Source organism: Neurospora crassa, linkage group VII (assembly GCF_000182925.2).
Source record: "Neurospora crassa OR74A linkage group VII, whole genome shotgun sequence".
Taxonomy (NCBI): domain Eukaryota; kingdom Fungi; phylum Ascomycota; class Sordariomycetes; order Sordariales; family Sordariaceae; genus Neurospora; species Neurospora crassa.
This window is the reverse complement of record NC_026507.1, coordinates 1,442,455-1,467,723: the sequence shown is the minus strand read 5'-3', so window position 1 is coordinate 1,467,723 and position 25,269 is coordinate 1,442,455. Positions and strand designations below refer to the sequence as shown.

Sequence of the window (25,269 nt, the reverse complement as noted above, 5' to 3'; positions counted from 1 at the left end):
GGTCGAACGGCTCAACACGAGGTTCACACACATCTAGGGAGGTGACGCATAGTGGTCAGTTGGAGCAGGATGAAAGGCATATGATGGCACGCCGGCAATGGGGTCACTAGCCACCTTCCCGACATCTGTATGCTACTTTTCAAAATCGAGAAAAGTTCGTTCATATTGTATGGACTACGAGCTAGGTCGTCCATCATCATGTACTGCGTCAAGGAGGCCAGGAACATATCCGCATTTCCTCTTCACGAACAGCGTCCATCGGTTGAAAGTCATGTCCATGGGCAAAATCGCTTCCAGTCGCAAAACGCAAATTATTGGAATCAATATCGCCAGTGAGACTTGCGCTTGAGGAGCCAATTGACTAGAAGTGAACAAGGTATCGACGTTTAACCTCAGATGTTCGTAGGTGTATACCACTTGATTCGTTCCACCAACCTATAGTACGCTTTTCAAACAGTTCGAGTGCCTCAAATCTCGCATCGGGGCGCTGCTCTCCCTGATTATCTTCTAGCACAGCTCACACTATAATTCTCAGCCTACGCTACATCATCATGGGATACAAGATAGCGGGACAGAACGACCAGTATATATCCGTTACGCCAGATGTGCAGATACACAGGTAAGCCCGAATGTAAACTTAGCTTGTTGTCATTGTTGTTTTTCGCCTCGTATTGTAATGCAAAAGACCCTATCACCTCGATGACTCAGGTGTCACGCCGAATAAATTTTGTTTGAACAGCATAAAAGAACATGACCATCATGAAGCTTGTTACGAATTCGCAAGATTTCCAGTCTCTATCAGAGCGGTAGCTTCATACGTCGTTTCAACCACAGCTTGACGGTACCTGTCGATACTCGAGAGATCCGACATCGCGAGCAGTTGCAACAGGGTGAACAGATCCCAGCTCGGCATTCGACAATATAGATCCCTGACAACAACAACAACAACAACAACAACAACAACAACAACAACAACAACAACAACAACAACAACAACAACAACAACAACAACAACAACAACAACAACAACAACAACAACAACAACAACAACAACAACAACAACAACAACAACAACAACAACAACAACAACAACAACAACAACAACAACAACACACTCATTGTGATTTAATCTTGAGACTATAAAGTTGTTGAAGGTCGACAATGCTCCCTGGCTGCGAGGGACACTTTTATGTAGAGTGAGTGGCTCTGTCATAACATTTGTTAGCTACGTAAGCAGAGTATGAAGCTGTTGCCCGGTGACCTATGCCATTCGAACCCGTAGATTTTGTGGAGTTTCCCAAGAGCATGTTGCCCGTCACCTCGAAGTGATGAGTTTTATCTTTCAACACCCGGCCGCGCCTGATTTCACTGCGACGAGGAGTGAATAAGCGACAATGACATAGAAATGCATGCCTTTTATCTAGCAAGTCAACATGAAATGTCCCCGTCATTATAAGTGACGTGATCGACGAGGGCTTCCTCTCAGTAGCTCGGCTCACATCGTAAGTAGCTACCCACTTCATTAAGTAATGATCAATATCCTCAAGGTGATTGTCCAGTCGTGGCATGTATGGCATGATCGCCACGATGTTGAGGCAAGGATTGTGCAGCAAAGGGTGTGCGCCTTGGTATGAAAGACCCGAGGACGCATTAAGGGCCTGGTAAGCGAATGCAATGGACCGTCGAGGTCAATCCCCCAAAAGTTCTTATCCTAGCCTTCGAGTCTCAAACGAAGCTCAAGACAGGACGGCACGAGGATTGAGCACCACCTAGTTTTCCGTTGCGCCCACTCTCACGGCCTTCGCTCGCTGACTCTCTTCCCAGGCGACTCGACCATATCGGCATGCCACTGCAGTGGCTGTGTTGTGAGCATTTTCGCAGGGTCAAGCTGCAAAATGACGTAGTCAAAAGGGCGAGGAACAGGACAAGGCCGTAACGATGAACGAGAGTCGAGGGCGATGAAAAGGGAGCGGTGGAAGAAGGGTGAGCAATGTTGGACTGGGACGAGTGATATCAGTCGACAAACGCCCTAAAGATAGTGAAGACGAATTCTCAGACATCGAGCGCAAAAAGCAAGCGGGAGGCACAAAGAGACGAATGTGTTGTTCATCAACAGGTGCTCATTATTGGTAGACTATTAGCTTGGTATCCCTTAACTGGTCGAAGGAACCCATGCCCATTCCGATTCCGTTTGTGTATCCGGTGATTGCCAGCTTCTTTGCTTCTGTGCAAAAAAGCGCCATGTCATGATATCATCTGCCTTTCGGCCTCATGTTCATTCCATATAAACCCCCAGAAAATCGAAACGCCGACCAACGCAGAAAACGCCTGTTAACCCCGAAGCTGGTTTGTCGCAAGGAAGCCGCTAAGGTCGCCTGATTTAGGCGGTCTTAGCACCCTGGGTAGGGGTGACCTTCTTGCCGTCCTTGTTGTAGCGGACACGCGGGGGAGGAGCACGGTTGCGGCGGCCCTCGCGGGAACGGACACTATAGTCATCAATGTCAGTGAGACGGACGGGGGATACTTTGTAGGGTTTTGGCGGGAGCAGAGGTTCGACCAAGGTTCATCTCAGCCGCCCACGTCGCTTTGAAAGCGAACGTGGCTGTCCCCGCCAGGCGGACAAACGTACCGGACAATCTTGCCGTGAATGGCGCAAGAGACGCAGTACTGCAGCTTGAGGTACATCTTGGGAACCGTGTACTCAGCGAACACCGAGGCATCCGAGATATCACCTGCGGGGAGAGGACATGGTCAGCAGTCGTCGTTTAATCAGCTCAGTCGTGTGTCGTCGAACGTACGGATGGCAGCGGACTCAACCATGTTGCGGATGGTGAAGCGCTTGATGGCCTTGTCCTTGGGAGTGCATCGCGAGCAGTTGGAGCAGCGGATGGGCTTGACGTGGCCGCGGCCCTTCTTGTTGCGGCCGTTGTTCTTTCTCTTCTTGACCATCTTGGCGGTGTCTTGAGTGGTACGGTTCTCAAGATGTTGCTGTCGATTGAAAGGACGAGAAGAGGAAGTTCAAGAATTCGACAAAAGGCACGACGTCCAGAAGTACGGCGGCCAGAGCGTGGCCAAGCGTGTGTGGGATCCACAATTTGGCACGGATGGCCTGTGCGCCCCACAAGTGGGTGCTTGTGCTGCAAGTGCTGCCAGTGCCAGAGGGCTTCAGCCCAACCTGCTGGCGCTGGGGCCAGGTGAATTGCCGCTTGGCCCCAGGGCTACCGCTCCCAGAAACCCTAAGGTTCCTCCTGCTGTGTGCGAGCTGCCCGCCCAAGTCAGCTGACTCCGCTTTTGTGTGGGGCACGGTTGACAAAAGAAATCCGCCTTTCGCGGCCGCCTTCAAATCCCGACTTCTTTTTCTTCCTCGTCAAGCACCTTCACACCGTCTACAGATTGCTGAGGAAGACATTGTGTCTAGGTACGTCTGCACGATGCTGTGATGAATCGTGGTGCTGTGCTCGGCTTCTACACCCATCTTTTATGATACCCCCTCGTTCTTGCTGTCATTCGCACAAGTCGATATTTTCCATGATCGCTTTGCTGGGGATTTCTCCCGCGGGCGGGAGGAAGGGAAGATAACGATATTTACAACGCTTCGGCGCTTCCCATCACATCCCATCCCCAGTCAAACATCTTTTTGCGCGTTAAGCCGGGCGCAGCATCACGAGGATTCGCAGGAATCGCATCCTCCCTCTGCTGTGTCTCTGTCTCTCTAACACTTCCTTACCACTTCTCAGTAGGCAATCATGCAGATCTTCGTGAAGACCCTCACGGGCAAGACTATCACCCTTGAGGTGGAGTCTAGCGACACCATCGACAATGTCAAGCAGAAGATCCAGGACAAGGAGGGCATCCCCCCTGACCAGCAGCGCCTGATCTTCGCTGGCAAGCAGCTCGAGGATGGCCGCACCCTCTCCGACTACAACATCCAGAAGGAGAGCACCCTCCACCTCGTGCTTCGCCTCCGTGGTGGTGGTAAGAAGAGAAAAAAGAAGGTCTACACCACCCCCAAGAAGATCAAGCACAAGCGCAAAAAGACCAAACTCGCTGTGCTCAAGTACTACAAGGTCGACTCCGACGGCAAGATCGAGCGTCTTCGCCGCGAGTGCCCTAACGAGACCGTGAGTTCTACCGTTTAGCTACCTGTTGCAGCAACGATCATTCGCTAACCCGATATCTACAGTGCGGTGCCGGTGTCTTCATGGCCGCCATGCAGGATCGTCAGTACTGCGGTCGCTGCCACCTCACCTACGTCTTCGAGAAGAGCTCTTAAATTGCTGGAAAGCTTAGGGGCATGATCTGGGACGGGGAATGACAATACCACATCTCGCTAGGATCGGAACTTCATGTACGGCGTTTTGAGCGGACATCAGGGTACCTTTCACTGGCGAGGGAAAGCAAAAATGGGAATGGCATGACCAACTTGGCCGAATCATTTTTACTTGAATTTCGCTGCTGGCTGTGATTGTGAAATATGTTTCATCTACCATGACACTACCAAGTGTACGACGACATTCACCATCCTATCCATCAACATACACGACTACGACCTAATTCCCCGGAAACCCAGCCCGCAAGTTGTCATACTTGGTGTTCGGGTAGTCGATGCAGTTGCCGTCCCAACGCAACGCCGGGAGGCCGCCCAAACCCTCGACGACGGTACCAATCAAGCTATCAGGGCCTTCCTTATCAGCACTGCTTTCCCACCACATGGCACCACCAAGGCCTCTCTCCCGGATATACTCGGCCTTCATCCTCGCCATGCCAGGCGTATCATAGCTGACCAGCGTCTTGGTTCCCGGATGATAGCAATACGTAGCACCAGATTCGTAATCGACGCGTTCCTCGGCTCCCTCCAACGGCAGCTTCTTGTAATCATGCACGCCATTCTCCCACGTCCCCTCGCCAACACCACTATACGGCTGCCCCAATCCCTCGGTGCCCTGAAACGCGCGCCCGTACAGCGGCATGCCCAAGACGATCTTGTCGGCCGCCACGCCTGTCGACAAGTAGTACTCGACGGCGCGCTGGGTACTGAAGGGCGTGGCAGCCGGGTTGCTGTTGCAATGGAATAGATTGGCCTGGTGGCCCGCCACCTGGTCCCACGAGCCAGCGTAGTCGTACGCCATTAGGTTCCAGAAGTCGAGGTACCGGTCCATTCCTGGCAAGTCCATCTTCTCGTAGTTCTGCGGGCCGGCCGGGCAGGCGACACTCATCTCAAAGTGGGGGTTCCCAGGGACGGTGGAGGCGTAGGCGTCGAGGGCGGAGCGGCAGGCTGAGAGCAGAGAGACAAAGTCGGAGGCTTCTTGGGCGTTTTGCGGGTATTCCCAGTCGATATCGAGGCCGTCGAAGCCGAGGTTTTTGACCTATTTGGTTGGCAGTGTTAGCTTTTAGTCCCGAACATGGACTAGGAAAAGATATGTAAGGAAGATGAAGATCTAGAGACTTCCAAAACGTACAAGTTCAACAGCACTTTCAGCAAACCTCCTCCTCCCCTCTTCTTTACTCGCCGGCTCCTTGAAGTTGCTGCTGTATGTCCACCCGCCAATCGACAGCAGCACCTTGAGGTTGCGGTTGCGCCGCTTGAGCAGGTTCAGCTGCTTCAGGCACCCGTACAGGTTCGTGCCGCTGTCGTTCCAGCTGTCTCCTTCCCAGTGGATGTCCGTGTCCGCCCACTGGTCCGTCAGGTAGACCTCGCCCGAATCCGGGCGCACGTTGGCGAAGGCGTAGAGAATGTGCGTCAGCTTCTCGGCGGGCAAGTCTTGCGGCCGGTGCTTGCGGCCGTAGATGGCCCAGTTGACAAAGTAGGCTACGGTGCGGTAGCCGGTGGTGTCTGGACCGCCTCCCATGGTTGGTGATGTTGGTGTCGTTTGTTGTTCGGTTGTAGTAGTACTTGTTTCTGTTGTGGCTGGTGTGGTGGAAGTGACGGAGGATGGTGTTGGTCCTTTGTCAACAGAAGTGATGGTGGCCGTGACTGATTCCGTAAAGGTGACTGTAGCTGTCGTTGCGATTGTTGCTGTAGGATGCTGATGACCAGAGTAGAGCTGGTTCAACAAGGTAGAATTGAAAGTGGGAGATGGGATCGTGGAAAAGAAGAGGAGGACGACAAGACTTATAAGGAATAAAGCGGCGGGCTTCACAACGGATCTATTACTCGGACCTGATGAGGATGGCATACTATGGCACAGCCCTTTGGATTTCTAGGATTACAGAAGGCCGGACCCAATGGAACGGATAGGATTCGATGGAGATGGACCTCGATACGTCTCAGAAGCCGGCTTGGCGCACTGGAAATGGATTGCTCGACTTGTGATTCTGGGGACAAGTGGACGAAAGGGGATGTCAGAGAGGGGCTGAATGCTCTCGGGGGTGGGGTTTGTCCGTTGATTGGAGTTTTCTCATGTGACTGTTTGGCGATGCGAATGCGCCTCGTTTTGGTGGTCTGGTTCAAGGCGGTAGCGTACAGTACTGGTCGAAGGACAGTAGTCTGAGTGTGGTCACAGTGAGGCAAGGAATTAATTCAGTTTCAACTCTGACTACCACCGTACACTTAGTGACCTGTCCTACGTTCCTGACCGCTTGAAAGTGACTGCGGGGCCGAATCGATGCCCTTAGAGGTATTTGGGGTTCAGTTTGTCCCTTACTATGACGACTGGCGGTCATGATGGGAAGCATGTCATAGGAGTATCAAACTGCAACGAAGGAACAAAACAGGAAAGAGGATAATGAGGGCCTCTGGAGTCTGGCCGGGAGTCCGGGACTAGCCAGGGGTATAATTGAAGGCTTGGCACTGCGCCACTGTCTCCGCAGAAGGGATTCAGTTGAACGTTCAAGTGGCTGAGAGGCCTCACAGTGGATCCACAGATGACGACGACCCAAGGAGCTCTGGGAAACCAAACAACGAGAGAGACGCACAACTTGAACTCTCACCCAAGTCAAATCAACCACATGTGCCGATGTTTCGGGTTGATGCGCTCATCGCAGAAATGGGCCTGCTACTGTACTTACCTTCAAACGAACCAGTCGCTTCAATCTGGGGGGGTTGGAGAGCAATGAAAGACGACTCGCAGAATACAGAAAACAAAATCATTACTGTTGAATATGCCATTCACGATAGGTATCTTGGTCCTTGTGCTTCATCTCAAACGTTTCCTCCGGCAAGATTTCGAGCTTCATGCCCGTCGAACCGCATCAAGTCGTCATCCAGCCGAGCACTTTTGACAACCGAGAACATAACATCTTCGTCCGAACGGCCGGCAGCTGAATAATTCCCCCGCGCCGCATCCTGCACACTGTCGCAGATCCAAGCTTTCAGTCTTTATACAGTCTTTATACAAGTACAATTTCCCAGCTAGAGAGAGATCTCAAATGAGCGTGGCGCACAGAGATACATCAGCTTTGCATCAATCCAAACTTGGACCGATCAATATGCCGCAGGATGTGGTTTTTGGTATACATGTCTGTGCCTTACGCCTTACCTCTCCAAATCCCACGCTTGCGACTTATTACGGGTTGAGAGCGACAGCATCAATATCCTGGTTTTCCGACACATTCAGGGCAGTATTTGCCCAACGTCGGCATATAATATGCCTGTTGGATATCCGATATCGTGACCAAACTTTTGGACTTCCGGAAAAGGTCGTACATAACTACCGGACATTCGGCGGTGTTGCATAAGCGGCTTCAATGATAAAAGAACAAACCTGCCCTGAAATAATCGGGATGGGACTGACAAGGTCCTCCATTTTCTCTTTCCCTTATGCACTTCATCAATCACATCCAAACCGGCAAATAAAGAAAGACCCTTCCTCGTTACAGCACGGTAGTTCAGTCCAAACGCCGGACTAAAGAACACGACAATTCCAAGTCATGGAACAATACTTGGCAAGTTAATTCCACGGTCGAAAAACAACAACCTCAAGAAACATCGATATTGCTCAGTCCTCAAGTCATAAGAGAACTGTCCACCCCGTGTACAGCGCATTACTCCCCATCTACTCAACTCTATCCTATGCTCCGAATGTTGCCAAGAAGAAATTGTTAGCAGATTTTGACCCCGAAGTGTCTAACGAGAACGACCAGTCCCAATCGTAACCAGAACACACGACCAAGATGCCGACCGAAGATGGCAAGGCTCCGGTCTTGTCTTACGCAGCTGCCCTAAAGACGGGCCTGGCGGTACCTGAGATATCCAACCAGAACAACCAACCAAAATCACCGGTTGAATGTCCGTCAACAGCGCCGTCTAAGAGCGACGCAGACATCAGTCACGCCACCCAAGGGGCCACGGAATCTCTATCATCAGAGCCCTCTAAGAGCGGCAACTCGACAGATTCTTCAGACCAGGTCAGCCAATTTCAACTTTATGATTTTCTTTCCTTCTTGTTCATTTTCCCTCCTCCTTCTTCCTCTTCTTGCTTTGCCAGCAGAATAACCACCAAACTTGTTACGGGCTCGGCAGTTCGGAAGGTGCTGTCCGGTTGAATGGACCGGGGACGAGTGATTTGACTCCAATGGAGATGACAAAGATGTAACTGCGAACGGCATCGGAAAGCCATCATTCTGTACGGCAAGGATCGGTAGCCCTAGCCAGGAAAGAAAAAGGGCAGAAGCAAGATGGCTGATTTTGCTCGTTGCTCTACACATGGTCGAACTCATTATTCCCCATATTGATCCACGAAAAAAGAAGCAAAAAGCTAACATCCAAACCTCTCTCCCAGCCCCTTACCACATCCCGGAGTACTCAAACCCGCAGATCCCTTCCAAACAACCCAACACAGCCTTCCCAGTCCTCCCAGGATTGCCCGCCAAGACCGAAACCGAGATCCTCCGCCCTGTTCCTCCGCAGCATGGTAGCCAACTGTGGCTGCTTGTACATCGTCAAGACGGGCATCAGTGGATCCCGCTTCTATCGCGACCTTGTCGAGTCGGGCTTTCCTGTGAGAGGTCGCTGTTCGCTGTGCAACGTCCTGGTCACCGAGATCAGGTTCAACGAGAATGGGGAGGCGGATGTCACGGAGATTATTGAATGGGCTGAGGAAGAGCAAGATGGATATTCCGAGGACCTAGCGGAGATCTATGACGATGAGGATGCAGACGATCATGACTCTAGCGAAGGATCTCAATCACAGGGCGAGTCTGGCGAGGATGTGGAGGGCGGCTCATCTGGAGGAATATGGGCCGATTATTGTGAGGACGCAGTGGACGAGGCCGGTGACACGGGCGACGAGGGTAGCGAAGAAGAGAAATAGTTGGGGTTTGTTTACGGTGAGGAAGATGATGAGTTTGTCGGCATTGATGGAGAAAACTCTCTAGCTCTCCGAGGAGGCACCAGCGAATGACCAACCCGGCATCACCTCGACTTCAACCGAGCATAAATACCTAGGCACCTCCAGCCACCGCGTCCCCCTCTACCCTTCTTGGGCTAACAAGCGAGAATTTTCACGATAGTACGGTATTTTTTTTTTCCAAATCAGGTATTATCTGAAATTATCCCACCTCTCTTTGGGAGCTGGAGCGAAGGTCGTGAATAAAATAGCCATTCAATCAGTATCATTGTATAACCTTGCAGACTCATTACCTGTGAGGCACCACAGGCAGAAACAGATCATGTAGGTATACACATCCACGCCTCGTTTGACTTCTCCAATCGGAACTGCAGACAAGCTTGCTGCATGGCAAGAGTGTAGTGGTCGCTTGCAAGTGGAAGCATCATCATTAAAAAGGAAACGCAGGTGGCGAAGTGAGCAGGGGGGTTACAACCGCCTCGCTTCTCGTACGCACTGGATGGAAGCCCGGATACCATCGACGAGTACGTTGGCGAGCTATGGGATATGGCTTGCCGTCACTCCGATTCAACCTTCAGTTCGTTGTGGTTTTTCACAACGGTATGGTTCATGGAAATCGGAAATGTGAATGGGTTTCAAATCTTCCCCTTCCGATGCCGGTCTTGAGATGGGGACCAAGTCTCTCAGCACATTGTACTCCGGCAACTCCTGTAGGCCGGGTGCGTTTCGCAGCTTGTTTTCTATCAGCCCTGTGCTTTTCGGGGCATTTGTCGCGGGATTAATGTCGTGAACTCCCTAATATGCCAATTCACGAAACAAAGTGTCGTCGATATGGACCCCATAATTGACTGTGCCGATCAAGGATGCTCCGACTATCCGGTTGTGGAGCAATAGCCAGAAGAAGAATCCTTCACCCATGGTCTTTCATCAGAGTTCCAGCTTGAACGACAAGGGCTGTGCGGTATCCTCTTCATCAATGTCTCTCTTCTGTTTGAGGTCTCCGGCAAAGTTGAAGATTTGGTCAGTCTCATAAATGTCGTCTTCCATAACGCGATAGAGGGTCTCCGAAGCTTTGTCCTGGATGTTCACAGATTTGACCTGAAGCTCCCTGCCCAACAGCTGGAAAAGGTATCCCTGAGTCGGTTAATGTTAGAGTCGGTTACGAGAGCTTCGGAGATGGGTAATAACGTACAGCACCGGGATGTCCAAACTTAATCGGGAACCACACAGCTTCCCCATCGAGCTCCTTGAGGACCTCAAGAACAGGGAGATAGAGCTTTGCTGTATCAACACACTGCCCTATCTCACTGCGGATCAGGCGGTGAAAATTATACTCGATTCTCTGTAGAGTATCTGGTGGCAAAGGACGCTTTATCACTGGTCGGAGAATGTCATAAAGGTGGTAGACTTCCATCTCGTGAGCAAGTTCGAGGGGGGTCAAGTTGGGATGCCCGAATTCGGATTTTCTTGTTCGGAGCATTTCTGCTCCTGTGTCAACAATCGCACTCTGAGCGGACCTGAAGATAAGTTTCTGTGTGCAACTTACTGAAAGCTCCATATTCCAGCAATCGTTCAACGACATGGACTGGCGCATGATGATATACTGCTTGATGAAGAGGAGTCCACATTGAGAGGTGGTGATACTGCGCTCGATCTTCTGTGTTGCCGTATGCATCAGCCTCTCGGTGCTTATCCTCTCTGTCCAACGTACTTTCACTTACTCACTCGTGGCGCATTCCCCCACAGTTCACCAAATGTCCGGAACCCCTCCTCAAGCTTGTTGAAAACGACATCCCAGTCACCCCAATATACGGCTTCGGAAAGCTCGTCTCGCAGCTGCAGATACTCCGGAGAGTGGTAATCGGTAATGGTATGCCCAAGCCAGGTTCGAGGCCTACTCAAAGGCTCTTCGGAGCTGCTTCGCAATGTAGACACGTCGGAAAGGCGCTCCTCCGATTCCTGGCAAAAGGCGATTGTGATTTCGGACCGCTCGTCAGATGACCTTGTGAGCCTCTGCAACTCCTGTTGAGTTCGGAGAGAGGTTAATCTGTGGTTTGTTATCAGGACAAGCTCCTCGTAGCAAACATGGCATCAGCTTACGAGTTGAGCATCATATACGAATTTGTCACCTCCTTCTCCTGTTCTGCCAGCTTGCGAACAAGTTCCTCAACCTTGGAGTGGCTCATCGACCATTTCAGACGTCTGGCAATACCAAATCGAGATCGACCATTGGCAATAGTCGATGCCTCTTGGACTAGCTCTTTCAGAGTTCCGTTGAGTCCATCACATGCGGCAATGAAGCCTGCAGTAATACCTGGGTCAGTTGTTTTCCGAAGTTCGATGAGTGTGATCTTCATGAGTTCGATACGGTTTCTTGTTCGTCCGACCAGGTTGAGGATCTTATTGAGATCCTCCCTTGCCTCTTTGACCGTCACATAGAATCTTTTGAGGATAACGACGGCCTTGATGCAAAGAGTGAGGGATTCGGTTGCGACGGCAATACCAGTCAGTACTTCGGCCATGATATGTCGCCTTGTGGTCGATCGGTGGCCACTTTGGTGTCTTGGTAATTGACGAGGCTTTTTCCTTCAAAGTGCAAGCTTATGCAAGGAAGGCAATGCAAGCTGGAAATGGCAAAGACTTCCGTTCATCCTGAGTTCTAGATCGTGGATGTGGGATCCTTTTTGATCTCACCTGCCTATAACAGAATTGTGTGGTTGATATCGGGGATGACTAGAGGTAGTGTATACGACGAACAGGCTAGCCGCTCGCGGTTCGTTGTGGACGAGGCTGTGCCCTTTTGGTTCCTGAAGAGTTGGCGTTGTGGCTGCTTCTGTCTGCCTTCCCATGTGGAGTGTCGGACGTGATAAATATGGTCATTGGGTGAAATCGCCTATAGCCGTGCGCCACCCTCCATGCTCATGGGGTTTTGTGACACCCTCCAAATCTCAGTCCAGGCTTGGCTTGGATATGACTTGAGGAGTGACTCAGTTGCAAGGCTTTCTGCGCAATGAATACCCAAACAGGGCCGTCCATTCTTTCCAATCATCATAGCAGTCAGTGGTACCACACTTCTGAGGGGCCTTCTTTCTGGTGGGCGGCCTCCCACCTCCTCCTTCCGACCCATGGCATACCTCCTACCTTTCCAAAGTGAAGTTCACGAGACGAATTTACGGCTGTGTGGTTTCAAAACGGCATAACCAACCTGGAGTAGGGTCAAGCCCGTTCATACTGAAGGCGCTGATTCTTCTGAGTTGACCAAGAAGCATGACATACGAATTCAACTGATCCATTCATCCAGTAACCCTTTAACAACACTCGCCGAAAAAAGGAACACATATTACAAAGCCCACCATGCCTCGTTTCAAACCCACCTCGGCAGCCAGGACGAGATTCTCGGCACCACTCGATGCCGTGAACCTCCAGACACTCAAGTCCGGCTTTTCCGGCCAGGTTGAGCGTGAACGCATGTCCCGACTTCGGAGTAAGATCGAAGAAGTGCGCGCTGCTTGGTTGGATAATGGCGCATATGCGCAACTTGTGGAGGCCGTGCGGAGATGGTGTAAGCCCGAGAGGCTCCCGGAAGAGGTGCGCGAACCACTTGAACGACTTCTCAGTGGTTACCGCGACTACGCCGACGTTTCGGTCAGTCGCCCTTCTGATATCGGTACCACTGACAGCAGCGAGCAGTACGATGCTCTGGAAATGTACTGCTCGGTTCCGGGATACGACTACCTCTTCAAACTGGTCAGTGACACCCTTCGTACGGAACACGCTTCTGAAGAGCATCTCCTGGTTGCTACCACACTCATCGAGTTCCTGACCATTGACCTGTATAATCTCCGGCTGTCTCAACTTGGTGATCCACGCTATGGAAACTTTGAGGGTCTCACGCATCGCGGAATGCCTGTCTACCAGGAAACCGTCCGCTTCTATGAAGATATTATGCGGAACCCCGACTTGACGATGCGCGGCTTTGCTATCCCCTTAGCCTTGACGTCAACCAGCGCCGATCCCAGGGTCATGGAAGACTTCGCGACGAAGAAGTCACCGGGGGGCGAACGATTGGTGCACATGCACCTTCAGGTCCATACGAGGGGCATTGATGAGGGCCTTCTCAGGGCCTATCGAAAGCAATACCCGGACAGCGTGGTCACTTCGATCTGTGCCATGCCGGTGGCCAATATTTCGCCGGAGGGTGAAAGGGAGATTTTGCTCAGAGGGGCATTCTTCCAGTTGTTGTCTGTCACCACCAAGCCAAACAGAGGGAATCGTGTGCCCATTGTGCAAGTCATTGTTGTCACTATGAACTCCAATCGCGACCACTCGACCGAGTCTTCCATAAACGTTGACGAGAAGAGAGTTCAGCGCGAGATCTTCCGGCGACTGGTTGATGCGTCCAAGTACCGGGCATGTGCAGAACTGGCAGCAGAGTTCGCACCTGCAGACGTTCAGGGATACAGGATGTTGGCTGATAAGATGTTGAGCGAGATTTTTGATATGAAGAAACTCGACTTTGATGAACTCGACGGAGGGTCTGGTGGTACGCGAGGCCTCCAAAAGGAAGATGTGGCGCTATGGCTGGGAGGAAAATTGGCTAGCAGCTATCCAAGACAATATGCTCTGCGACGCAAGCAGTGGCACCAAGCGCTGGTGAACAAGGACTGGACTGGGGCCCGGAAGACGCTCAGCAAGGAATACAGCTGGCGACAATGTGACTGGTATAATACTGGGCCTTTGGATGCCGAAGGCGATGATGGTCTTTCAGCGCTGCATATAATTGCTGGTAGCAGGCCGCCCGAGGACAAGTACTCTGAGGAGTACCGAGCATGGGAAGAGCTCGTCGAAGAAGCTCAAGCAAATTCTCGTGTGTGGAGTATGTCAACCCAGTTCGCCACAATTTCTGTTTCGGATGTAAGCTGACTGGACTGTTTCACAGAAACCTTGAAGTCCTTTGGAGGGAAAGGGAAGACCGCACGAGACACGGCATATAACCAAGAGCTGGCGGAAGCATTCAAGCCGGAAATTTTGCATCATGTGGAGGAAAGAAGACTCCTTTATCTGGAAGAGCAGCTTCACAGATTGATGAAGGATACTGCTGGTCGTCTTGTAAGATACATGGAACGCGGCTCATCGATACTACCATAATAGCACTGACCAGCGGAGACACAGGTCGGCCCTTCTCGATTCAGGATGCCACAACTGTCATGTTTAACAGAGATGGAGGACCCAAGGTTGTGGATCCCAATACCACATCTATACGGAGTGAGTACCGATCTTGTTCTTCACACGCTCGTCTGGTTTTGGCTGACTTGCTTACCTATTCAGGGCTTCGAGGTTGAGTTACTGCCATCTGAGCAAGCTCTCCGAGTGACAACTATCAAAACCATTGCCGGTCAGACGTTTCCTCGGTCCACTATACAGGTGTTGGAATCCACCCCGATGAGCGCCTTCGAGGTTATCGAGATGGAAGACTTGCTGACAGAAGAAATTGTGAAGTTGACTGTCCAGCTGACTGTCATTCCGCTTTCAAAAGAGGCGGTTTAAGTCTATAAGTATTTTTTTGGGTCACAACCATTGTCGCTTCATGCGGAAGTGAGGTATGTTAGCAGACAGTTTCGGCAATGGAGAGCGAGTCGAAAGGATCTTGGAAGTCTGCGCATCTACGGTGCCGGACCAGTTATACACCAAGCTTGTTATGCGCAACGGAGGGGGTTCCGCGTTTCCTACCGCGGTGGTTTTGGAAGCTCGAATCGTATTCGGCTATTCGCTGTTTTGATAGGTGTGTGGTACGATTTCCATCTGTGGGGACCCTACATCCAGTGCTCCCTTAATACTGTCTCGATATCACCATGTCCTCGCTAAAGTTCAACGTCAGGTTACACAGCAGCATAGAAGAGGGGCAACAACGAGACTCGATGGGAGATGTAGAGAAGATTCAAGCGAAACTCTACGTACCTATCTTAGGTAGGTACATAGTTGTGATCGAGGAATTTGGAGACTGCCGGTTTTCTAATTTTAATCTTTCCTGGTGGATTCTGTCTTTTCTTTTTTCCTCTTTTCTCCTTTCTTTTTACTAAGGAGCGATTGACCAATTCGTCAAGGACGTCTCATCGTCAGCACGTTGTGCGAAGAGAAAATGGATAGTGTCTAGCGGGACATATCTCCTACCTCCCGTTGAACTGTCAAGCCAAGAGCGGTCTTGCCGCTGTGAATGTGTCGGCTAAGCTGTGGCAGACTTTTGATGTTTGATGATAGTAACTGAATCAAGTACGGCAGATGAGATTTTCCCCTCTCATTGTTCCCTTTTTTTTCTTTTTCTTATTTTTGGTTTTTCTTTTCTTTCCTTTTTTCAAATATTTTTTTCCTTTACCGATTCTTTTTTTCTTCTCAACCTCTTTTCTCCTTCTCTCTGTCCTTTTTTCTTCTTCGCTTCTTCTTTCTTCTTTTCCTTTCCTTTCTTATATCCCCTTCCTCCTTCTTTTTTTTCCCTTTTCTCCTTTCCAACCTTTTCTTTCTTACTACCCACTTTCCTTTCTTTCTATCAAAACTCCAACAATAGGGACTCAAGTTTCTTACTTCAATTTCTCCACGAACTCCATCATGTCTTGCTTTTGGCAGAGTCCCCCAGACAGTCGATTTTGCCGTGACGGGGAGCGGATTGGGCACATGAGGATCTAACGTCCTAAATGAACAGATTGAAGCTTGAAAGTTATTCAGATGCGTCAACTCGAAATCCTGATGAGATGTCCCCTTAGCATGCCCGTTTCTTAGTGGAAGCTCGATGGCATGTGCCCAGAAGGACAAACTTCCATCCCAATCCACCTATACGGAAACCCAGCTTTTGACCTTGTAAGGGTCTTCAGGTAAACATCAATGTCAGGTATATCTACCTTGTCTTCCTGGCTTTTTTGACATGAAATCGTGCTCGATACTTTTTCTGCAATTTCCTCCCACTTTCTCGGCACTCCCTCTGCCGTCGTAGCAAAAGCCGCCCCCATGAAGGTCTTGAGTGGTAGTCCAGGGTAGGAACACAAGGTATCATGCATCTTACCTGCATCCAAGTAGTAACCGGCATCACCATACAAAAGATGATCAACAACGGCACAGATAGAGCGATGCATCCAAGATTCGGACCAGCATACAAATACAGTAAGACGAACCCGCGCCGCTCGGTTACTAGGATGTCAGTCGGTGATGGTACGATGGGAATGTCTATTCATGGGACTGGGACGGCCAAAGATACCCTGATAAATGGGAGAGGGAGGTCTGCAGGATGCTGTCCCTGGTATAAAAGGTGGCCGTCGTGATCTGACATACGGCTTCGTTGCTATCACTCCCCGTTCCTCCATATTCGCCTCTATATCGTCAACATGCACCTCCCTTCTGCGCTCTGGTTGACGGGGGTCCTCTCGGTGCCCGTGTTGGCTTTGAATGTCTCTTCATGGGGACAAAAGGCCATCGACTCCGGTGTGGTTCTCAAGGAGCTCAACGCATTAGCTTCTAGGAATGCCTACCAAAGGTTCAATGGCAAATGCAACAGGAAGAATGTCAAGGTCAGAAAGGAATGGTATGTGCCTACCTATTCTACGTCAAAATCACCAGTCAGTCATCCATAGTCAACCTCGACTAACACCATATCAACAGGCGCAACCTTTCCAAGTCCGAGAGACGCGACTACATCAAGGCATTCAAGTGTCTCTTGGAGAGTCCCAGTATCCTTCCAGCAGGTGAAGCTCCCGGCGCCGTCTCTGCTTTTGACGACTTTATCTACCTTCACTTGAACGTGACGCCTTATATCCATTTCTCGGGTCTCTTTCTTCCCTGGCACCGTTACTACATTCATGGTTTCGAGCAAGGTCTTCAAAAGTGTGGCTACAAAGGTTTGTCTTCTAAACAACCCACAACCCTTTAAGGCCCTTCCTTCCATGGTCGAATCGAAACCCAACACCCCCCCCCCCCCCCCCCCCCCGGGCTTCCCTGTCTGTCAGCCAATGGTTCTAAACAAAAAAAAAAACGTCGTGTAACAAACAAACAGGCGCCCTTGCTTATTGGAACCACGGTCTCGATGTCGCCAATCTCCTCGCCTCCCCCATCTTTGACGGTTCGGACACCTCGCTCGGTGGCAACGGCGATCCGGTCCCCCACGGGGACTCGGGCTTCATCTTTCCCGGTTTCACCCAAGTGAACATTCTTCCCGCAGGGCCCAACGGGCGGGGTGGCGGCTGTGTGACGACGGGTCCGATCGCCGGCATGCAGACGCACCTCGGGCCCGTCGGGCTGCCCAAATACGGAGAACCGGGCAACCTGACGGTGGCAGCGAACGTTCTGGCTGACAACAGGCGGTGTCTGAAGCGGGATTTGAGCGAAGAGTTGGGGAGGAAGTTTGCTACCTTGAGGAACACGACGGAGCTCATTCTGCAGACCAAGAATATTTTCGAGTTCCAGACTACGCTGGTAGGTACCTACCTAAACATGAAGTTATCTAATCCAATCCATCCCGTCGCTCCTGCTACTCAAGGCTACCTACCCTACCCTACCTAGGTACTCGGCTTACAACTAGTAGAAATTTCGTTGGCTGACAAGAAACACTACTACTCTAGGAGGGCGACCCTCGCTACCACCCAGGAAACCTGGGCATTCACACGGCCGGGCACTTTATGATCGGTGGTGATCCCGGAGCCGACATGTACATCTCCCCCGGGGACCCGGTCTTCTGGCTTCATCACGGGCAGATCGATCGTCTCTGGTGGATCTGGCAAAACTTGGACTTTGAGAACCGACAGGTGCGTACCTGAAGTGTTTGTTTGGCGTGAATTTCCTATATTTTTTTTGTTTTCTTCTTCATTTTTTTCTTGCAGTTTGTCGTGCTGACTTCATGTTTGATGTGATTTTGCTATACAGGGCCTCTGGGGCACGCACACACTCCTGAACCAACCCCCCAGCGCCAACGTTACGACGAATGAGACCATTGCCATCGGTCCAACAATGCCTGATGTGCAAATAAAGAAGCTGATGGATACTGTCAGCGACGACCATTTCTGTTATGTATATGAATGAGAGTGTCGGACGATGGAGGCACTGGGAGGATGGAGAGGCTTAGACACCACTCAATATCATTCATTGTACGTACCAGTATTTTCCAACTATGTCGTAGTATCAGAGGCATTTTGCTCGTGGATATGCAGGATGTCCATAGCGACCCGACATACACTCGCAAATGAATCCTTTTCGCTTCTACCTTTCAGGAAGAATCAATGAAGATCCTATGACTGCAAAGAGAAAAGCTCCCATTACACAAATATCTCATAGTAAGATTTACCTGTCGGATGTTTCAACCCCTCTCTCTCTTTCTCTCTCCCTGCACGCATGTTCCACGTCCATCTTCCCATGCATTTAGTGACGAAGTGAACACATTGTAAGAAGCATTATGATGAAAGTAAGGTATAACAATGCATAACGCTACGCAGCGCTTTCATCATGCTGATGAATTATCTCGTGGCGGAATCCAAGAGATAGATAGATGATGCCCATGACAGAAGAAGAATAGAAAATCAAGACATATCTTTAACCCTTCGGTATTGCACCCATTTTATCCTTCCCTGTAAAGCAGCAAATGATTCATTACACCGTATGCATCCAAAATGCTCCTCCCCGCGCGCGCGTACGCGTCATTAATTCGCGGTCAGGTCATATCCTTTGCGCTTGCTCGATCTTTTTTCCCTCCATCCCGACCTCTACTGTCTCTAGTTCAGCGGTTATGGGTTTTTCCCCCTCCTCCTTGGCGACCCGTTCTGTTTCCGGGGCTACCACGCGGATCCCATGACTGCTCTTAGGCTTATCAGCCTTTTCGTCTTCCTCTGCGATTGTTTCGCTGCTTCCCTTCTTCTCCACCGTCGTCTCCCTCACCACCACCATTTTTCCTTGCTGTTGATCCTTCTCCCATGGTATCGGGCCGGGCATATCGGCGCCAGCAAGAGCGTCAACATCACCATCGACGGGCGGACGCAACATCTCGGAAGATCTGACAGAAGAAGAGGAAGCGTCGTCGGAAAGGGGAGAGCGAAGGCCGCTGCTACTGGCGGCACTGGCTCCGTCGCCTCCCGCAGCCGGTCTAGGTCCTCGTGTTGGCGTCAGGCTTCCGGGCGTAAATGGAGCGCTCTGCACACTGGAGGGTCGGGATCGGCGCTGCATCTGTCTACGGGATCCATTGTGAGGAGAGTGGGAATAAGTCGACCGGGCCCTCGATCTCGACCGCTCCCTTTCACGTTCCCGATCCATCGGGAAACCACCCAAGTCCATCCCCTCAATTCCTGGAACCCCGAGGAATTGACTTTCTCTCAAGCCGACGCCAGGCGGCAGTGCCGCGCCCGGTGGAGTGCTGACTTCGCTGTAGATCACATCTCCCCCAATGGCTGCAGAGGATCGGATCCCGGCAGCGGCGCCGACAGCGTAGGGCGATTCGTCAAAGGACAGCCTGCGTTCCATGGGTTTTGATGGCGATGGCGTGGAAACCGAAGTGGTAGAGGATTGATGGGATCGTCGGAACAAATTCGCCTTTGACTTGGCTGCTTCTGCGGCAGCGGCTTCGTCAAAACCATAGTCGTCCATCTGGAACGGGTCATTTTGGTCTTCTTTCTGGTGGACCTTTTTCCGGCGAAGGTGAAGAAGATATGCTACTATAATGGTAGTTGCCGCGACAAAAGCGCTACAAGGCATTGTTAGTATTCAATGTCTGGCGAGTAGCATGTCGTTCCATACTAGTAGTGTTTGTTTTTGGTGTTTCCATTTTGGGCAATTTTCAAGGGTGGTGGCGGCTCCTTCGAAGGACATGGACCGGGGGGATGCGACAGTTTTAGGCTGAAAAGACAGAATACGAGAAAACTTCAAACACTCACAGCACACTGCCAATTATCGCCCAGGTAACATCTGAGGTTGCCTCTGCTGGCTTCTCGCAAAGGTTCACGCCCGGCTGCGGCGAACAATTGGGATCGATACTGCGCTTTTGTGTCGCAGATGCAAATGACGCCCGGATATGGTGGATAGCGTCGAAAGCGGCGCGCTTGAAGGTTGTCGCAGACTGCGATGATGATGATGATAATGATGTTGACGACGCTGATGATGAGAATGAAGACCGACTCGACATGCGAAAGGAATCTGGTCGTCGCGACATGGCGGCCCGTATCGGTGGTAGGTGGGCGACTTGTGAAAGTGGTCGAACCTCAATCGATACGCAGCCCCAGTTGGTGCTCGCTTCTCTTGTTGTATTTTTTTTTTTTCTTGACGTTTCCAACAACTTGTATATGTTCTCCGCGACGACACTAGATTGCCGATTGCTTTTCTAGGTTTGGATTCCTTTTTGGGGGTTGGAGGGGGGGGGGGGGGGGCAACGTGCAATTGCACAGCAACGAACTCGATCGCCGATGCGTAGATAGGTAGGTACCTAGAAAGCGAATGGATGATTACCAACTCTAGGGTTGTGGTGGAGGAGAAGAGTTGCTGGAAGCGGTGATCCCCTGTAGTGATTCGCTTGGCGCTCTCGCCAATAGTTGATTTTGAGGTTTTGCTGAAGTGTCGGTATCAAACGATAGAGAGGCAGTGGAAGGGAACGAATGTTGTCCAGAAAGAAGGAAAAGGAATTGGCCAGGCCCCGTGGCCTGATGGCACTTGTCTTGGTGGTTTTCCCTCCCTTTACTTCTTCTTCTCTCTCAATCCCACCGTTTCACGGTTGATAGGTGTGGTGCCGACGGGATGTGGTGCTCCTCGTAAGATTCAATGCCGGGAAAAGCGCCGAGCGGCAAGTTTCACTGGCTGGCTGAGCACTGCAGCACCGGGCCAGTCAATGGCTGGACACTGGCTGGACACTGGCTGGTCGTTCGGCGGGCAGGGCAGTTGGTTGTTGTCAGTACCCGCGTAGGTCTGCCCGGTATATGTAAAAGTTCAGTTACGATAGCGAATTTAGTGGGTTGCGTCCGCTGTATCCGGCGTACTGCCCTGCTCCCTGGAAGTGGAATTTCGGTTCCTCCAGGTCTTTCAATTCCTCCAACAAGGCCGCCCCAGGGTAGGTGGTAGGATGATGCAGAAAAGGTGGAAAGCCGCAGCGAGTGAAAATGGAGCGGGACGGGAGGGAGAGACTGGCGGGAGAGATGACGGGAGGAAGAAGAGGAAAATGCAAAAGCAACCATGGACCCAGCATAAAGATAAGGGGGGGATCGATACGTTGCAGTATCGGGTTTGTAGCTACTACCTATGTTGATCACGGAGAAACGTGAAGAAACTGGAAAAGGAAAAGAAAGGAAACCTGGAATCGCCAAAGAGCCAAGAAATGGAAAAGTGGATGACGTTACGCAGCGCCGACCCGGGCTCGAGCCGGGCTGTTCCTCCTTGGCCCCCCGTGTTGCAAAATGGCAGTTCTGGGCTTTCTCCAGTGTGGCCCCTGTTTTTTAAATGCTTGTTTGACTGCCCGGCTCCAGTCAGGTCATCAAAAGAACTGAATGAAGATGCTCCATCCGGGCAGCACGCACAGCTCCAGTCCAGTGCCGTGGGCCGTCCAGCGTGCGTGGAGGTGGTTGCGACGGGACGGTGCTTCAGTTCAAGTTCGGTTGTCACGGTGTTTCGTCTTGCGAGTGCCGTCGTGTCGTTGTTTGGCTACCTACTGCCGTGTGTGTATCACCCCCCTTCATTGGAGGGGATAAGGATGGAAGGGGATGATCGCCAACACGCAGACAAGACGTGATTGGCAAAACAAGCGTCTGTCCCTTGGCAGTTTCCGGCTGTCTGTTCCTGGCCTCAGCACCTCCATGCCCACGCCCACGCTCGGGTACAGGGCAATAACAACGACGGTCGCTGTGCAGTGATAAGAAGGAGAATGGAAAACAGAGACAAAACTTGTAAATACCTCTACCCTGGGTACACTACATACACAAGGGGCAGATATCAGGGGTGTGCTTCACAAAGAGGTCTTTGCGGCTTGCTCTGTGCTGCCACACTATCTCAAGTTTTCAACGGTTACCGTCCTTTTGTCTACACATTCACATTTCCTCAACACCAATCTCAACTCCCGCGTTGCACAGCAGCACACCCTTTCAAGAATCCCCGGGCTTGCTCAAACGCCGCAGCATAGCATGTTAGTATCTACTGCATAGTAGTGTACACACTCAGACGCATCCTGCCGTGTGACTTCAAACCCCCATATCCGGCGCAGACTGTTTCAATCCGAGGACCCCCGAACCATGAAAAACTCGGGACCCCTTGACTTGAGGAGAATACCATGATCCAATCTGAACCACTGTTTCTCCGAACGGACTTGCACGCAGGGCATGCTTGGCTGAGGAGAGCCAAGCACCTTGTGAAGTGTATTCTGCCATGTAACATTTCATTATCAATATTTCACTGACCATGGCGAATCAAGTCGCCCCTAGAAGCTGAACCCGTAATAGGACCGAAAAAATTCACAGTTCCCGAAAACAACCTCAATCACCTACTTATCGCTGGCGGCTTATCGCTTCCTTGTCGTCTGCTATGTATCCCTTTAACGGTGAAAATTATACATTTTAGCGCGGGTCCACAGCTACCAGCAGTACAACGAGACTTATTAATACCGCCAAGTACTCGCTAGTAACCCCGTCCATATACAAGATCGCCGATAATAAAAGTGCCTTTTTTACTAGTAAAATTAGCGATTCTACATCGTATATTAAGGTATTAAAATAGACTTACTACAATATATTATTAAACGCAATTATCATTAAATCTTTAAGTATAGTATTAAAGCATTACAAAATAAATATTTCAGCAATTTTAAATTTATCTCCCAATAAGGCGACCGCCTAACTAGTACTAGCCGGCCTAATCCAACTAATACTAGCCCAATTTATACTAGCCCACCCGCTAATAGGTATTAATCCCGCAAACCGCTTACCCTCATATATCCTCCCTCTCCCTAGTGAACTAGAGCCAAATATTAATAACGATAAAAGTAATTTTATACCTAATTCTAATAACAACCGCAACAATAATAACTGTAATAAAGGATACTTTAAACCGCCGGGTAAAGAATTTCCGAATTTCCTTCGGCCTAATAATTAGGATCCGTAATATATCTACCGACTAATAGGCGAACTCCCTAATACTATACCCAATAATTTAATTATTGCTATTAATTACAAACCTACAAACCTTCGGATTAACTTTATTAATACCCAATATTTCCCCTTTAATACGGTCCGGGGTAACGGTAGTATATTTATATACTAAATTACTTATCCCCCTACTATTATTACTATATTATTAGTATTCTATTAATACTTCCCCCCTTGTATAGTAGAATAATAGGTATAATAGACCAACCTTCGTAAAATTTTATTGCCGGGCGAGGATAACCCTTACTTTTACGAAACGTATTAGGTACCTACTTGCGCCGCGGAGCTATATATATTATTCACTATTTTACTATATATTAATCTCTATATAGAGGCCAACCTCCCTTCGTACTAATAAGAAAGAGAAGGGCGCCCGAATTACCCAGTTTATAACTAAATACCTTTCTTCCGGTTCGAAATACTTTTAAAGCGCTTTTGTATATAGGATCCTACTCAAAACGATCTTACCCTCTAGGATAGAGTATATAACTTTAATAGATATATTTAGAGAATTTATTTTAAATTGCGGACCCTACTATAATATATTACTATTAATAAAAAGATGGTAAAGTATATTAGTAGAAGTATAGTAATAGTCTATATCCCTAATAAGCCGGTACCGCGGGGTATTAAAATCTAGGTTACTACGGCCGGCGGTTACTTCTATAACTAGAGGTAGTATAATAATACGGTTAGTATTATCGATTTAAATAAATATATATAATACTTTCTACTAAAATCTATTTAATAATTAACTAATTGAATATTAATAGGGCGAATTAATATTAATTCAATTAATAATAGTAGAATTAATAATTGGGTTACCCCGCCTACCTTATTAATTAGTTTATTATATATTTACCGATAACCTTTTTACTATTCTTACTCTCGTACGTTACCTTCGTACTAAGAACGTCGTAATAATTAGTACAATATATTCTAACTATATAATACTACAATTTGCCAAACTTCGAGAAGTCGATAATAAGAAAGAGAAGGTATTATTTAGGGCGCTATATCGGGCGGTATTAAATATGCCGGTTTCTAGTTTTAAAAAGGGTGAGCAACCCCCGCCAAATGCGGATTAGGAGACCGGAGTAGTATACCTCTATGTAAAAAATCGCCAAATAGTAAACTTCTTATTTATATAGTATATTAGGGATGAGATACGTAAGTATACTTACCGCCGTCGTCCTACGCGTAAGGGCGCTATAAAAGACTACTTTAGCAATAAAGAATATAAAATAATCTAAATACTACTAATTATATAGGTATATAATAGTTTTATAAATAGAGTAGATGTAAGTGACCAGCTGTACGCGTATAATATATATAATTACCGCTATCGACGTAGGTTATTTATAATACTATTTACTAACTTCTACCTTAGTATATTACTTATATTCGATTCCTTACTATATATTATACTAATAATATATTATTATTATATAAAAGTTATTGCAGCCAACCTCTTTCTCAATTGGAGAGAGAAGCCGTTTGGTGCTCCCTTTAATTGGAAGTAATAGACTATATATACCGACTTTCAAAACTAATTAATTAATAAAATTTGGGTATTTTATAATAAATACGCTACCTATTACTATATTTTACCAAAACGGTCCCTAATATTCAATACTAGGGAAATTATATTAAAACGATATAAGAGAGGACGGTTCTCAAAGCGAACTAGTTGTACTATGTATTCCTCTTTGAGGTATAGAACCTTAATTACCTTTAAAACTAATAGTTCCCCCTCTTATTGAAATGGCGAGAAGACCACAATAACAACACTAACACTACTATAGCCATTATAAGGACCGTAGTTCTTAGATGTTTAATCA

The 25,269-nt window shown here is 49.2% G+C and overlaps 9 protein-coding genes across 10 annotated transcripts; 5 read left to right on the top strand and 4 right to left on the bottom strand.

Annotated features, from left to right (window-relative positions):
- Positions 1 to 551: 551 nt before the first annotated feature.
- Positions 552 to 1,129, top strand: NCU04551 (hypothetical protein; the record flags this gene model as incomplete). The annotated part of the gene is made up of 3 exons (XM_950849.1): positions 552 to 619; positions 766 to 841; positions 926 to 1,129. The coding sequence occupies 3 exons, from the start codon at positions 552 to 554 to the stop codon at positions 1,127 to 1,129; spliced, it is 348 nt and encodes a 115-aa protein (XP_955942.1).
- A 122-nt stretch (positions 1,130 to 1,251) lies between these two features.
- On the bottom strand, positions 1,252 to 3,071 carry crp-5 (cytoplasmic ribosomal protein-5). The gene is made up of 3 exons (XM_950850.3): positions 2,799 to 3,071; positions 2,630 to 2,732; positions 1,252 to 2,486 (listed from the first exon to the last, which is right to left on the bottom strand). Exons 1-3 carry the CDS (start codon positions 2,947 to 2,949, stop codon positions 2,381 to 2,383), a joined length of 360 nt encoding a protein of 119 aa, XP_955943.1. The 5' UTR covers positions 2,950 to 3,071; the 3' UTR covers positions 1,252 to 2,380.
- A 151-nt stretch (positions 3,072 to 3,222) lies between these two features.
- On the top strand, positions 3,223 to 5,573 carry ubi::crp-6 (ubiquitin/cytoplasmic ribosomal protein-6). 2 transcript variants are annotated; one of them, XM_011396892.1, is made up of 3 exons: positions 3,223 to 3,418; positions 3,741 to 4,121; positions 4,184 to 5,573. In XM_011396892.1, exons 2-3 carry the CDS (start codon positions 3,747 to 3,749, stop codon positions 4,271 to 4,273), a joined length of 465 nt encoding a protein of 154 aa, XP_011395194.1. In that variant the 5' UTR covers positions 3,223 to 3,418; positions 3,741 to 3,746; the 3' UTR covers positions 4,274 to 5,573. The 2 variants fall into 2 exon arrangements, with proteins under 2 accessions (XP_011395194.1, XP_011395193.1); XM_011396891.1 differs by having other exon boundaries at positions 3,738 to 4,121.
- Positions 4,351 to 6,457, bottom strand: gh18-5 (glycosylhydrolase family 18-5). Its single transcript, XM_950852.2, has 2 exons — positions 5,460 to 6,457; positions 4,351 to 5,366 (listed from the first exon to the last, which is right to left on the bottom strand). Exons 1-2 carry the CDS (start codon positions 6,174 to 6,176, stop codon positions 4,551 to 4,553), a joined length of 1,533 nt encoding a protein of 510 aa, XP_955945.2. The 5' UTR covers positions 6,177 to 6,457; the 3' UTR covers positions 4,351 to 4,550.
- Positions 6,458 to 6,906: 449 nt separating this feature from the next.
- Positions 6,907 to 9,899, top strand: NCU04555 (hypothetical protein). The gene is made up of 2 exons (XM_950853.2): positions 6,907 to 8,346; positions 8,721 to 9,899. Exons 1-2 carry the CDS (start codon positions 8,113 to 8,115, stop codon positions 9,249 to 9,251), a joined length of 765 nt encoding a protein of 254 aa, XP_955946.2. The 5' UTR covers positions 6,907 to 8,112; the 3' UTR covers positions 9,252 to 9,899.
- Positions 9,900 to 10,137: 238 nt separating this feature from the next.
- Positions 10,138 to 11,897, bottom strand: NCU04556 (hypothetical protein). Its single transcript, XM_950854.3, has 5 exons — positions 11,388 to 11,897; positions 11,009 to 11,334; positions 10,834 to 10,944; positions 10,480 to 10,775; positions 10,138 to 10,421 (listed from the first exon to the last, which is right to left on the bottom strand). Exons 1-5 carry the CDS (start codon positions 11,807 to 11,809, stop codon positions 10,215 to 10,217), a joined length of 1,362 nt encoding a protein of 453 aa, XP_955947.2. The 5' UTR covers positions 11,810 to 11,897; the 3' UTR covers positions 10,138 to 10,214.
- Positions 11,898 to 12,152: 255 nt separating this feature from the next.
- On the top strand, positions 12,153 to 15,052 carry NCU04557 (hypothetical protein). Its single transcript, XM_950855.2, has 4 exons — positions 12,153 to 14,163; positions 14,227 to 14,396; positions 14,460 to 14,552; positions 14,616 to 15,052. Exons 1-4 carry the CDS (start codon positions 12,642 to 12,644, stop codon positions 14,832 to 14,834), a joined length of 2,004 nt encoding a protein of 667 aa, XP_955948.2. The 5' UTR covers positions 12,153 to 12,641; the 3' UTR covers positions 14,835 to 15,052.
- A 1,602-nt stretch (positions 15,053 to 16,654) lies between these two features.
- On the top strand, positions 16,655 to 18,442 carry NCU10865 (hypothetical protein). The gene is made up of 5 exons (XM_001728211.2): positions 16,655 to 16,857; positions 16,935 to 17,170; positions 17,326 to 17,744; positions 17,891 to 18,073; positions 18,192 to 18,442. The coding sequence occupies exons 1-5, from the start codon at positions 16,661 to 16,663 to the stop codon at positions 18,345 to 18,347; spliced, it is 1,191 nt and encodes a 396-aa protein (XP_001728263.1). The 5' UTR covers positions 16,655 to 16,660; the 3' UTR covers positions 18,348 to 18,442.
- Positions 18,443 to 18,447: 5 nt separating this feature from the next.
- Positions 18,448 to 21,549, bottom strand: NCU04558 (hypothetical protein). The gene is made up of 2 exons (XM_950669.2): positions 20,186 to 21,549; positions 18,448 to 19,995 (listed from the first exon to the last, which is right to left on the bottom strand). Exons 1-2 carry the CDS (start codon positions 20,458 to 20,460, stop codon positions 18,978 to 18,980), a joined length of 1,293 nt encoding a protein of 430 aa, XP_955762.1. The 5' UTR covers positions 20,461 to 21,549; the 3' UTR covers positions 18,448 to 18,977.
- Positions 21,550 to 25,269: the final 3,720 nt, after the last annotated feature.

Excerpts from the sequence above, each read along its gene's own strand:
- crp-5 (XM_950850.3), bottom strand. The coding sequence starts at position 2,949 with ATGGTCAAGAAGAGAAAGAACAACGGCCGCAACAAGAAGGGCCGCGGC. Across the intron at positions 2,733-2,798 it reads GGTTGAGTCCGCTGCCATCC|GTGATATCTCGGATGCCTCG; the intron begins GTACGTTCGACG and ends CTCTCCCCGCAG. Across the intron at positions 2,487-2,629 it reads ATTCACGGCAAGATTGTCCG|TGTCCGTTCCCGCGAGGGCC; the intron begins GTACGTTTGTCC and ends TGATGACTATAG.
- ubi::crp-6 (XM_011396892.1), top strand. The coding sequence starts at position 3,747 with ATGCAGATCTTCGTGAAGACCCTCACGGGCAAGACTATCACCCTTGAG. Across the intron at positions 4,122-4,183 it reads GCGAGTGCCCTAACGAGACC|TGCGGTGCCGGTGTCTTCAT; the intron begins GTGAGTTCTACC and ends CGATATCTACAG.
- gh18-5 (XM_950852.2), bottom strand. The coding sequence starts at position 6,176 with ATGCCATCCTCATCAGGTCCGAGTAATAGATCCGTTGTGAAGCCCGCC. Across the intron at positions 5,367-5,459 it reads CTGAAAGTGCTGTTGAACTT|GTCAAAAACCTCGGCTTCGA; the intron begins GTACGTTTTGGA and ends CCAACCAAATAG.
- NCU04555 (XM_950853.2), top strand. The coding sequence starts at position 8,113 with ATGCCGACCGAAGATGGCAAGGCTCCGGTCTTGTCTTACGCAGCTGCC. Across the intron at positions 8,347-8,720 it reads CGACAGATTCTTCAGACCAG|CCCCTTACCACATCCCGGAG; the intron begins GTCAGCCAATTT and ends CCTCTCTCCCAG.
- NCU04556 (XM_950854.3), bottom strand. The coding sequence starts at position 11,809 with ATGGCCGAAGTACTGACTGGTATTGCCGTCGCAACCGAATCCCTCACT. Across the intron at positions 11,335-11,387 it reads TCGTATATGATGCTCAACTC|ATTAACCTCTCTCCGAACTC; the intron begins GTAAGCTGATGC and ends AACAAACCACAG. Across the intron at positions 10,776-10,833 it reads GCTGGAATATGGAGCTTTCA|GAGCAGAAATGCTCCGAACA; the intron begins GTAAGTTGCACA and ends TTGTTGACACAG.
- NCU04557 (XM_950855.2), top strand. The coding sequence starts at position 12,642 with ATGCCTCGTTTCAAACCCACCTCGGCAGCCAGGACGAGATTCTCGGCA. Across the intron at positions 14,397-14,459 it reads AGGATACTGCTGGTCGTCTT|GTCGGCCCTTCTCGATTCAG; the intron begins GTAAGATACATG and ends GCGGAGACACAG. Across the intron at positions 14,553-14,615 it reads CAATACCACATCTATACGGA|GGCTTCGAGGTTGAGTTACT; the intron begins GTGAGTACCGAT and ends TTACCTATTCAG.
- NCU10865 (XM_001728211.2), top strand. The coding sequence starts at position 16,661 with ATGCACCTCCCTTCTGCGCTCTGGTTGACGGGGGTCCTCTCGGTGCCC. Across the intron at positions 17,171-17,325 it reads TCAAAAGTGTGGCTACAAAG|GCGCCCTTGCTTATTGGAAC; the intron begins GTTTGTCTTCTA and ends ACAAACAAACAG. Across the intron at positions 18,074-18,191 it reads TGGACTTTGAGAACCGACAG|GGCCTCTGGGGCACGCACAC; the intron begins GTGCGTACCTGA and ends TTTGCTATACAG.
- NCU04558 (XM_950669.2), bottom strand. The coding sequence starts at position 20,460 with ATGTCGCGACGACCAGATTCCTTTCGCATGTCGAGTCGGTCTTCATTC. Across the intron at positions 19,996-20,185 it reads GCGATAATTGGCAGTGTGCT|CGCTTTTGTCGCGGCAACTA; the intron begins GTGAGTGTTTGA and ends AATGCCTTGTAG.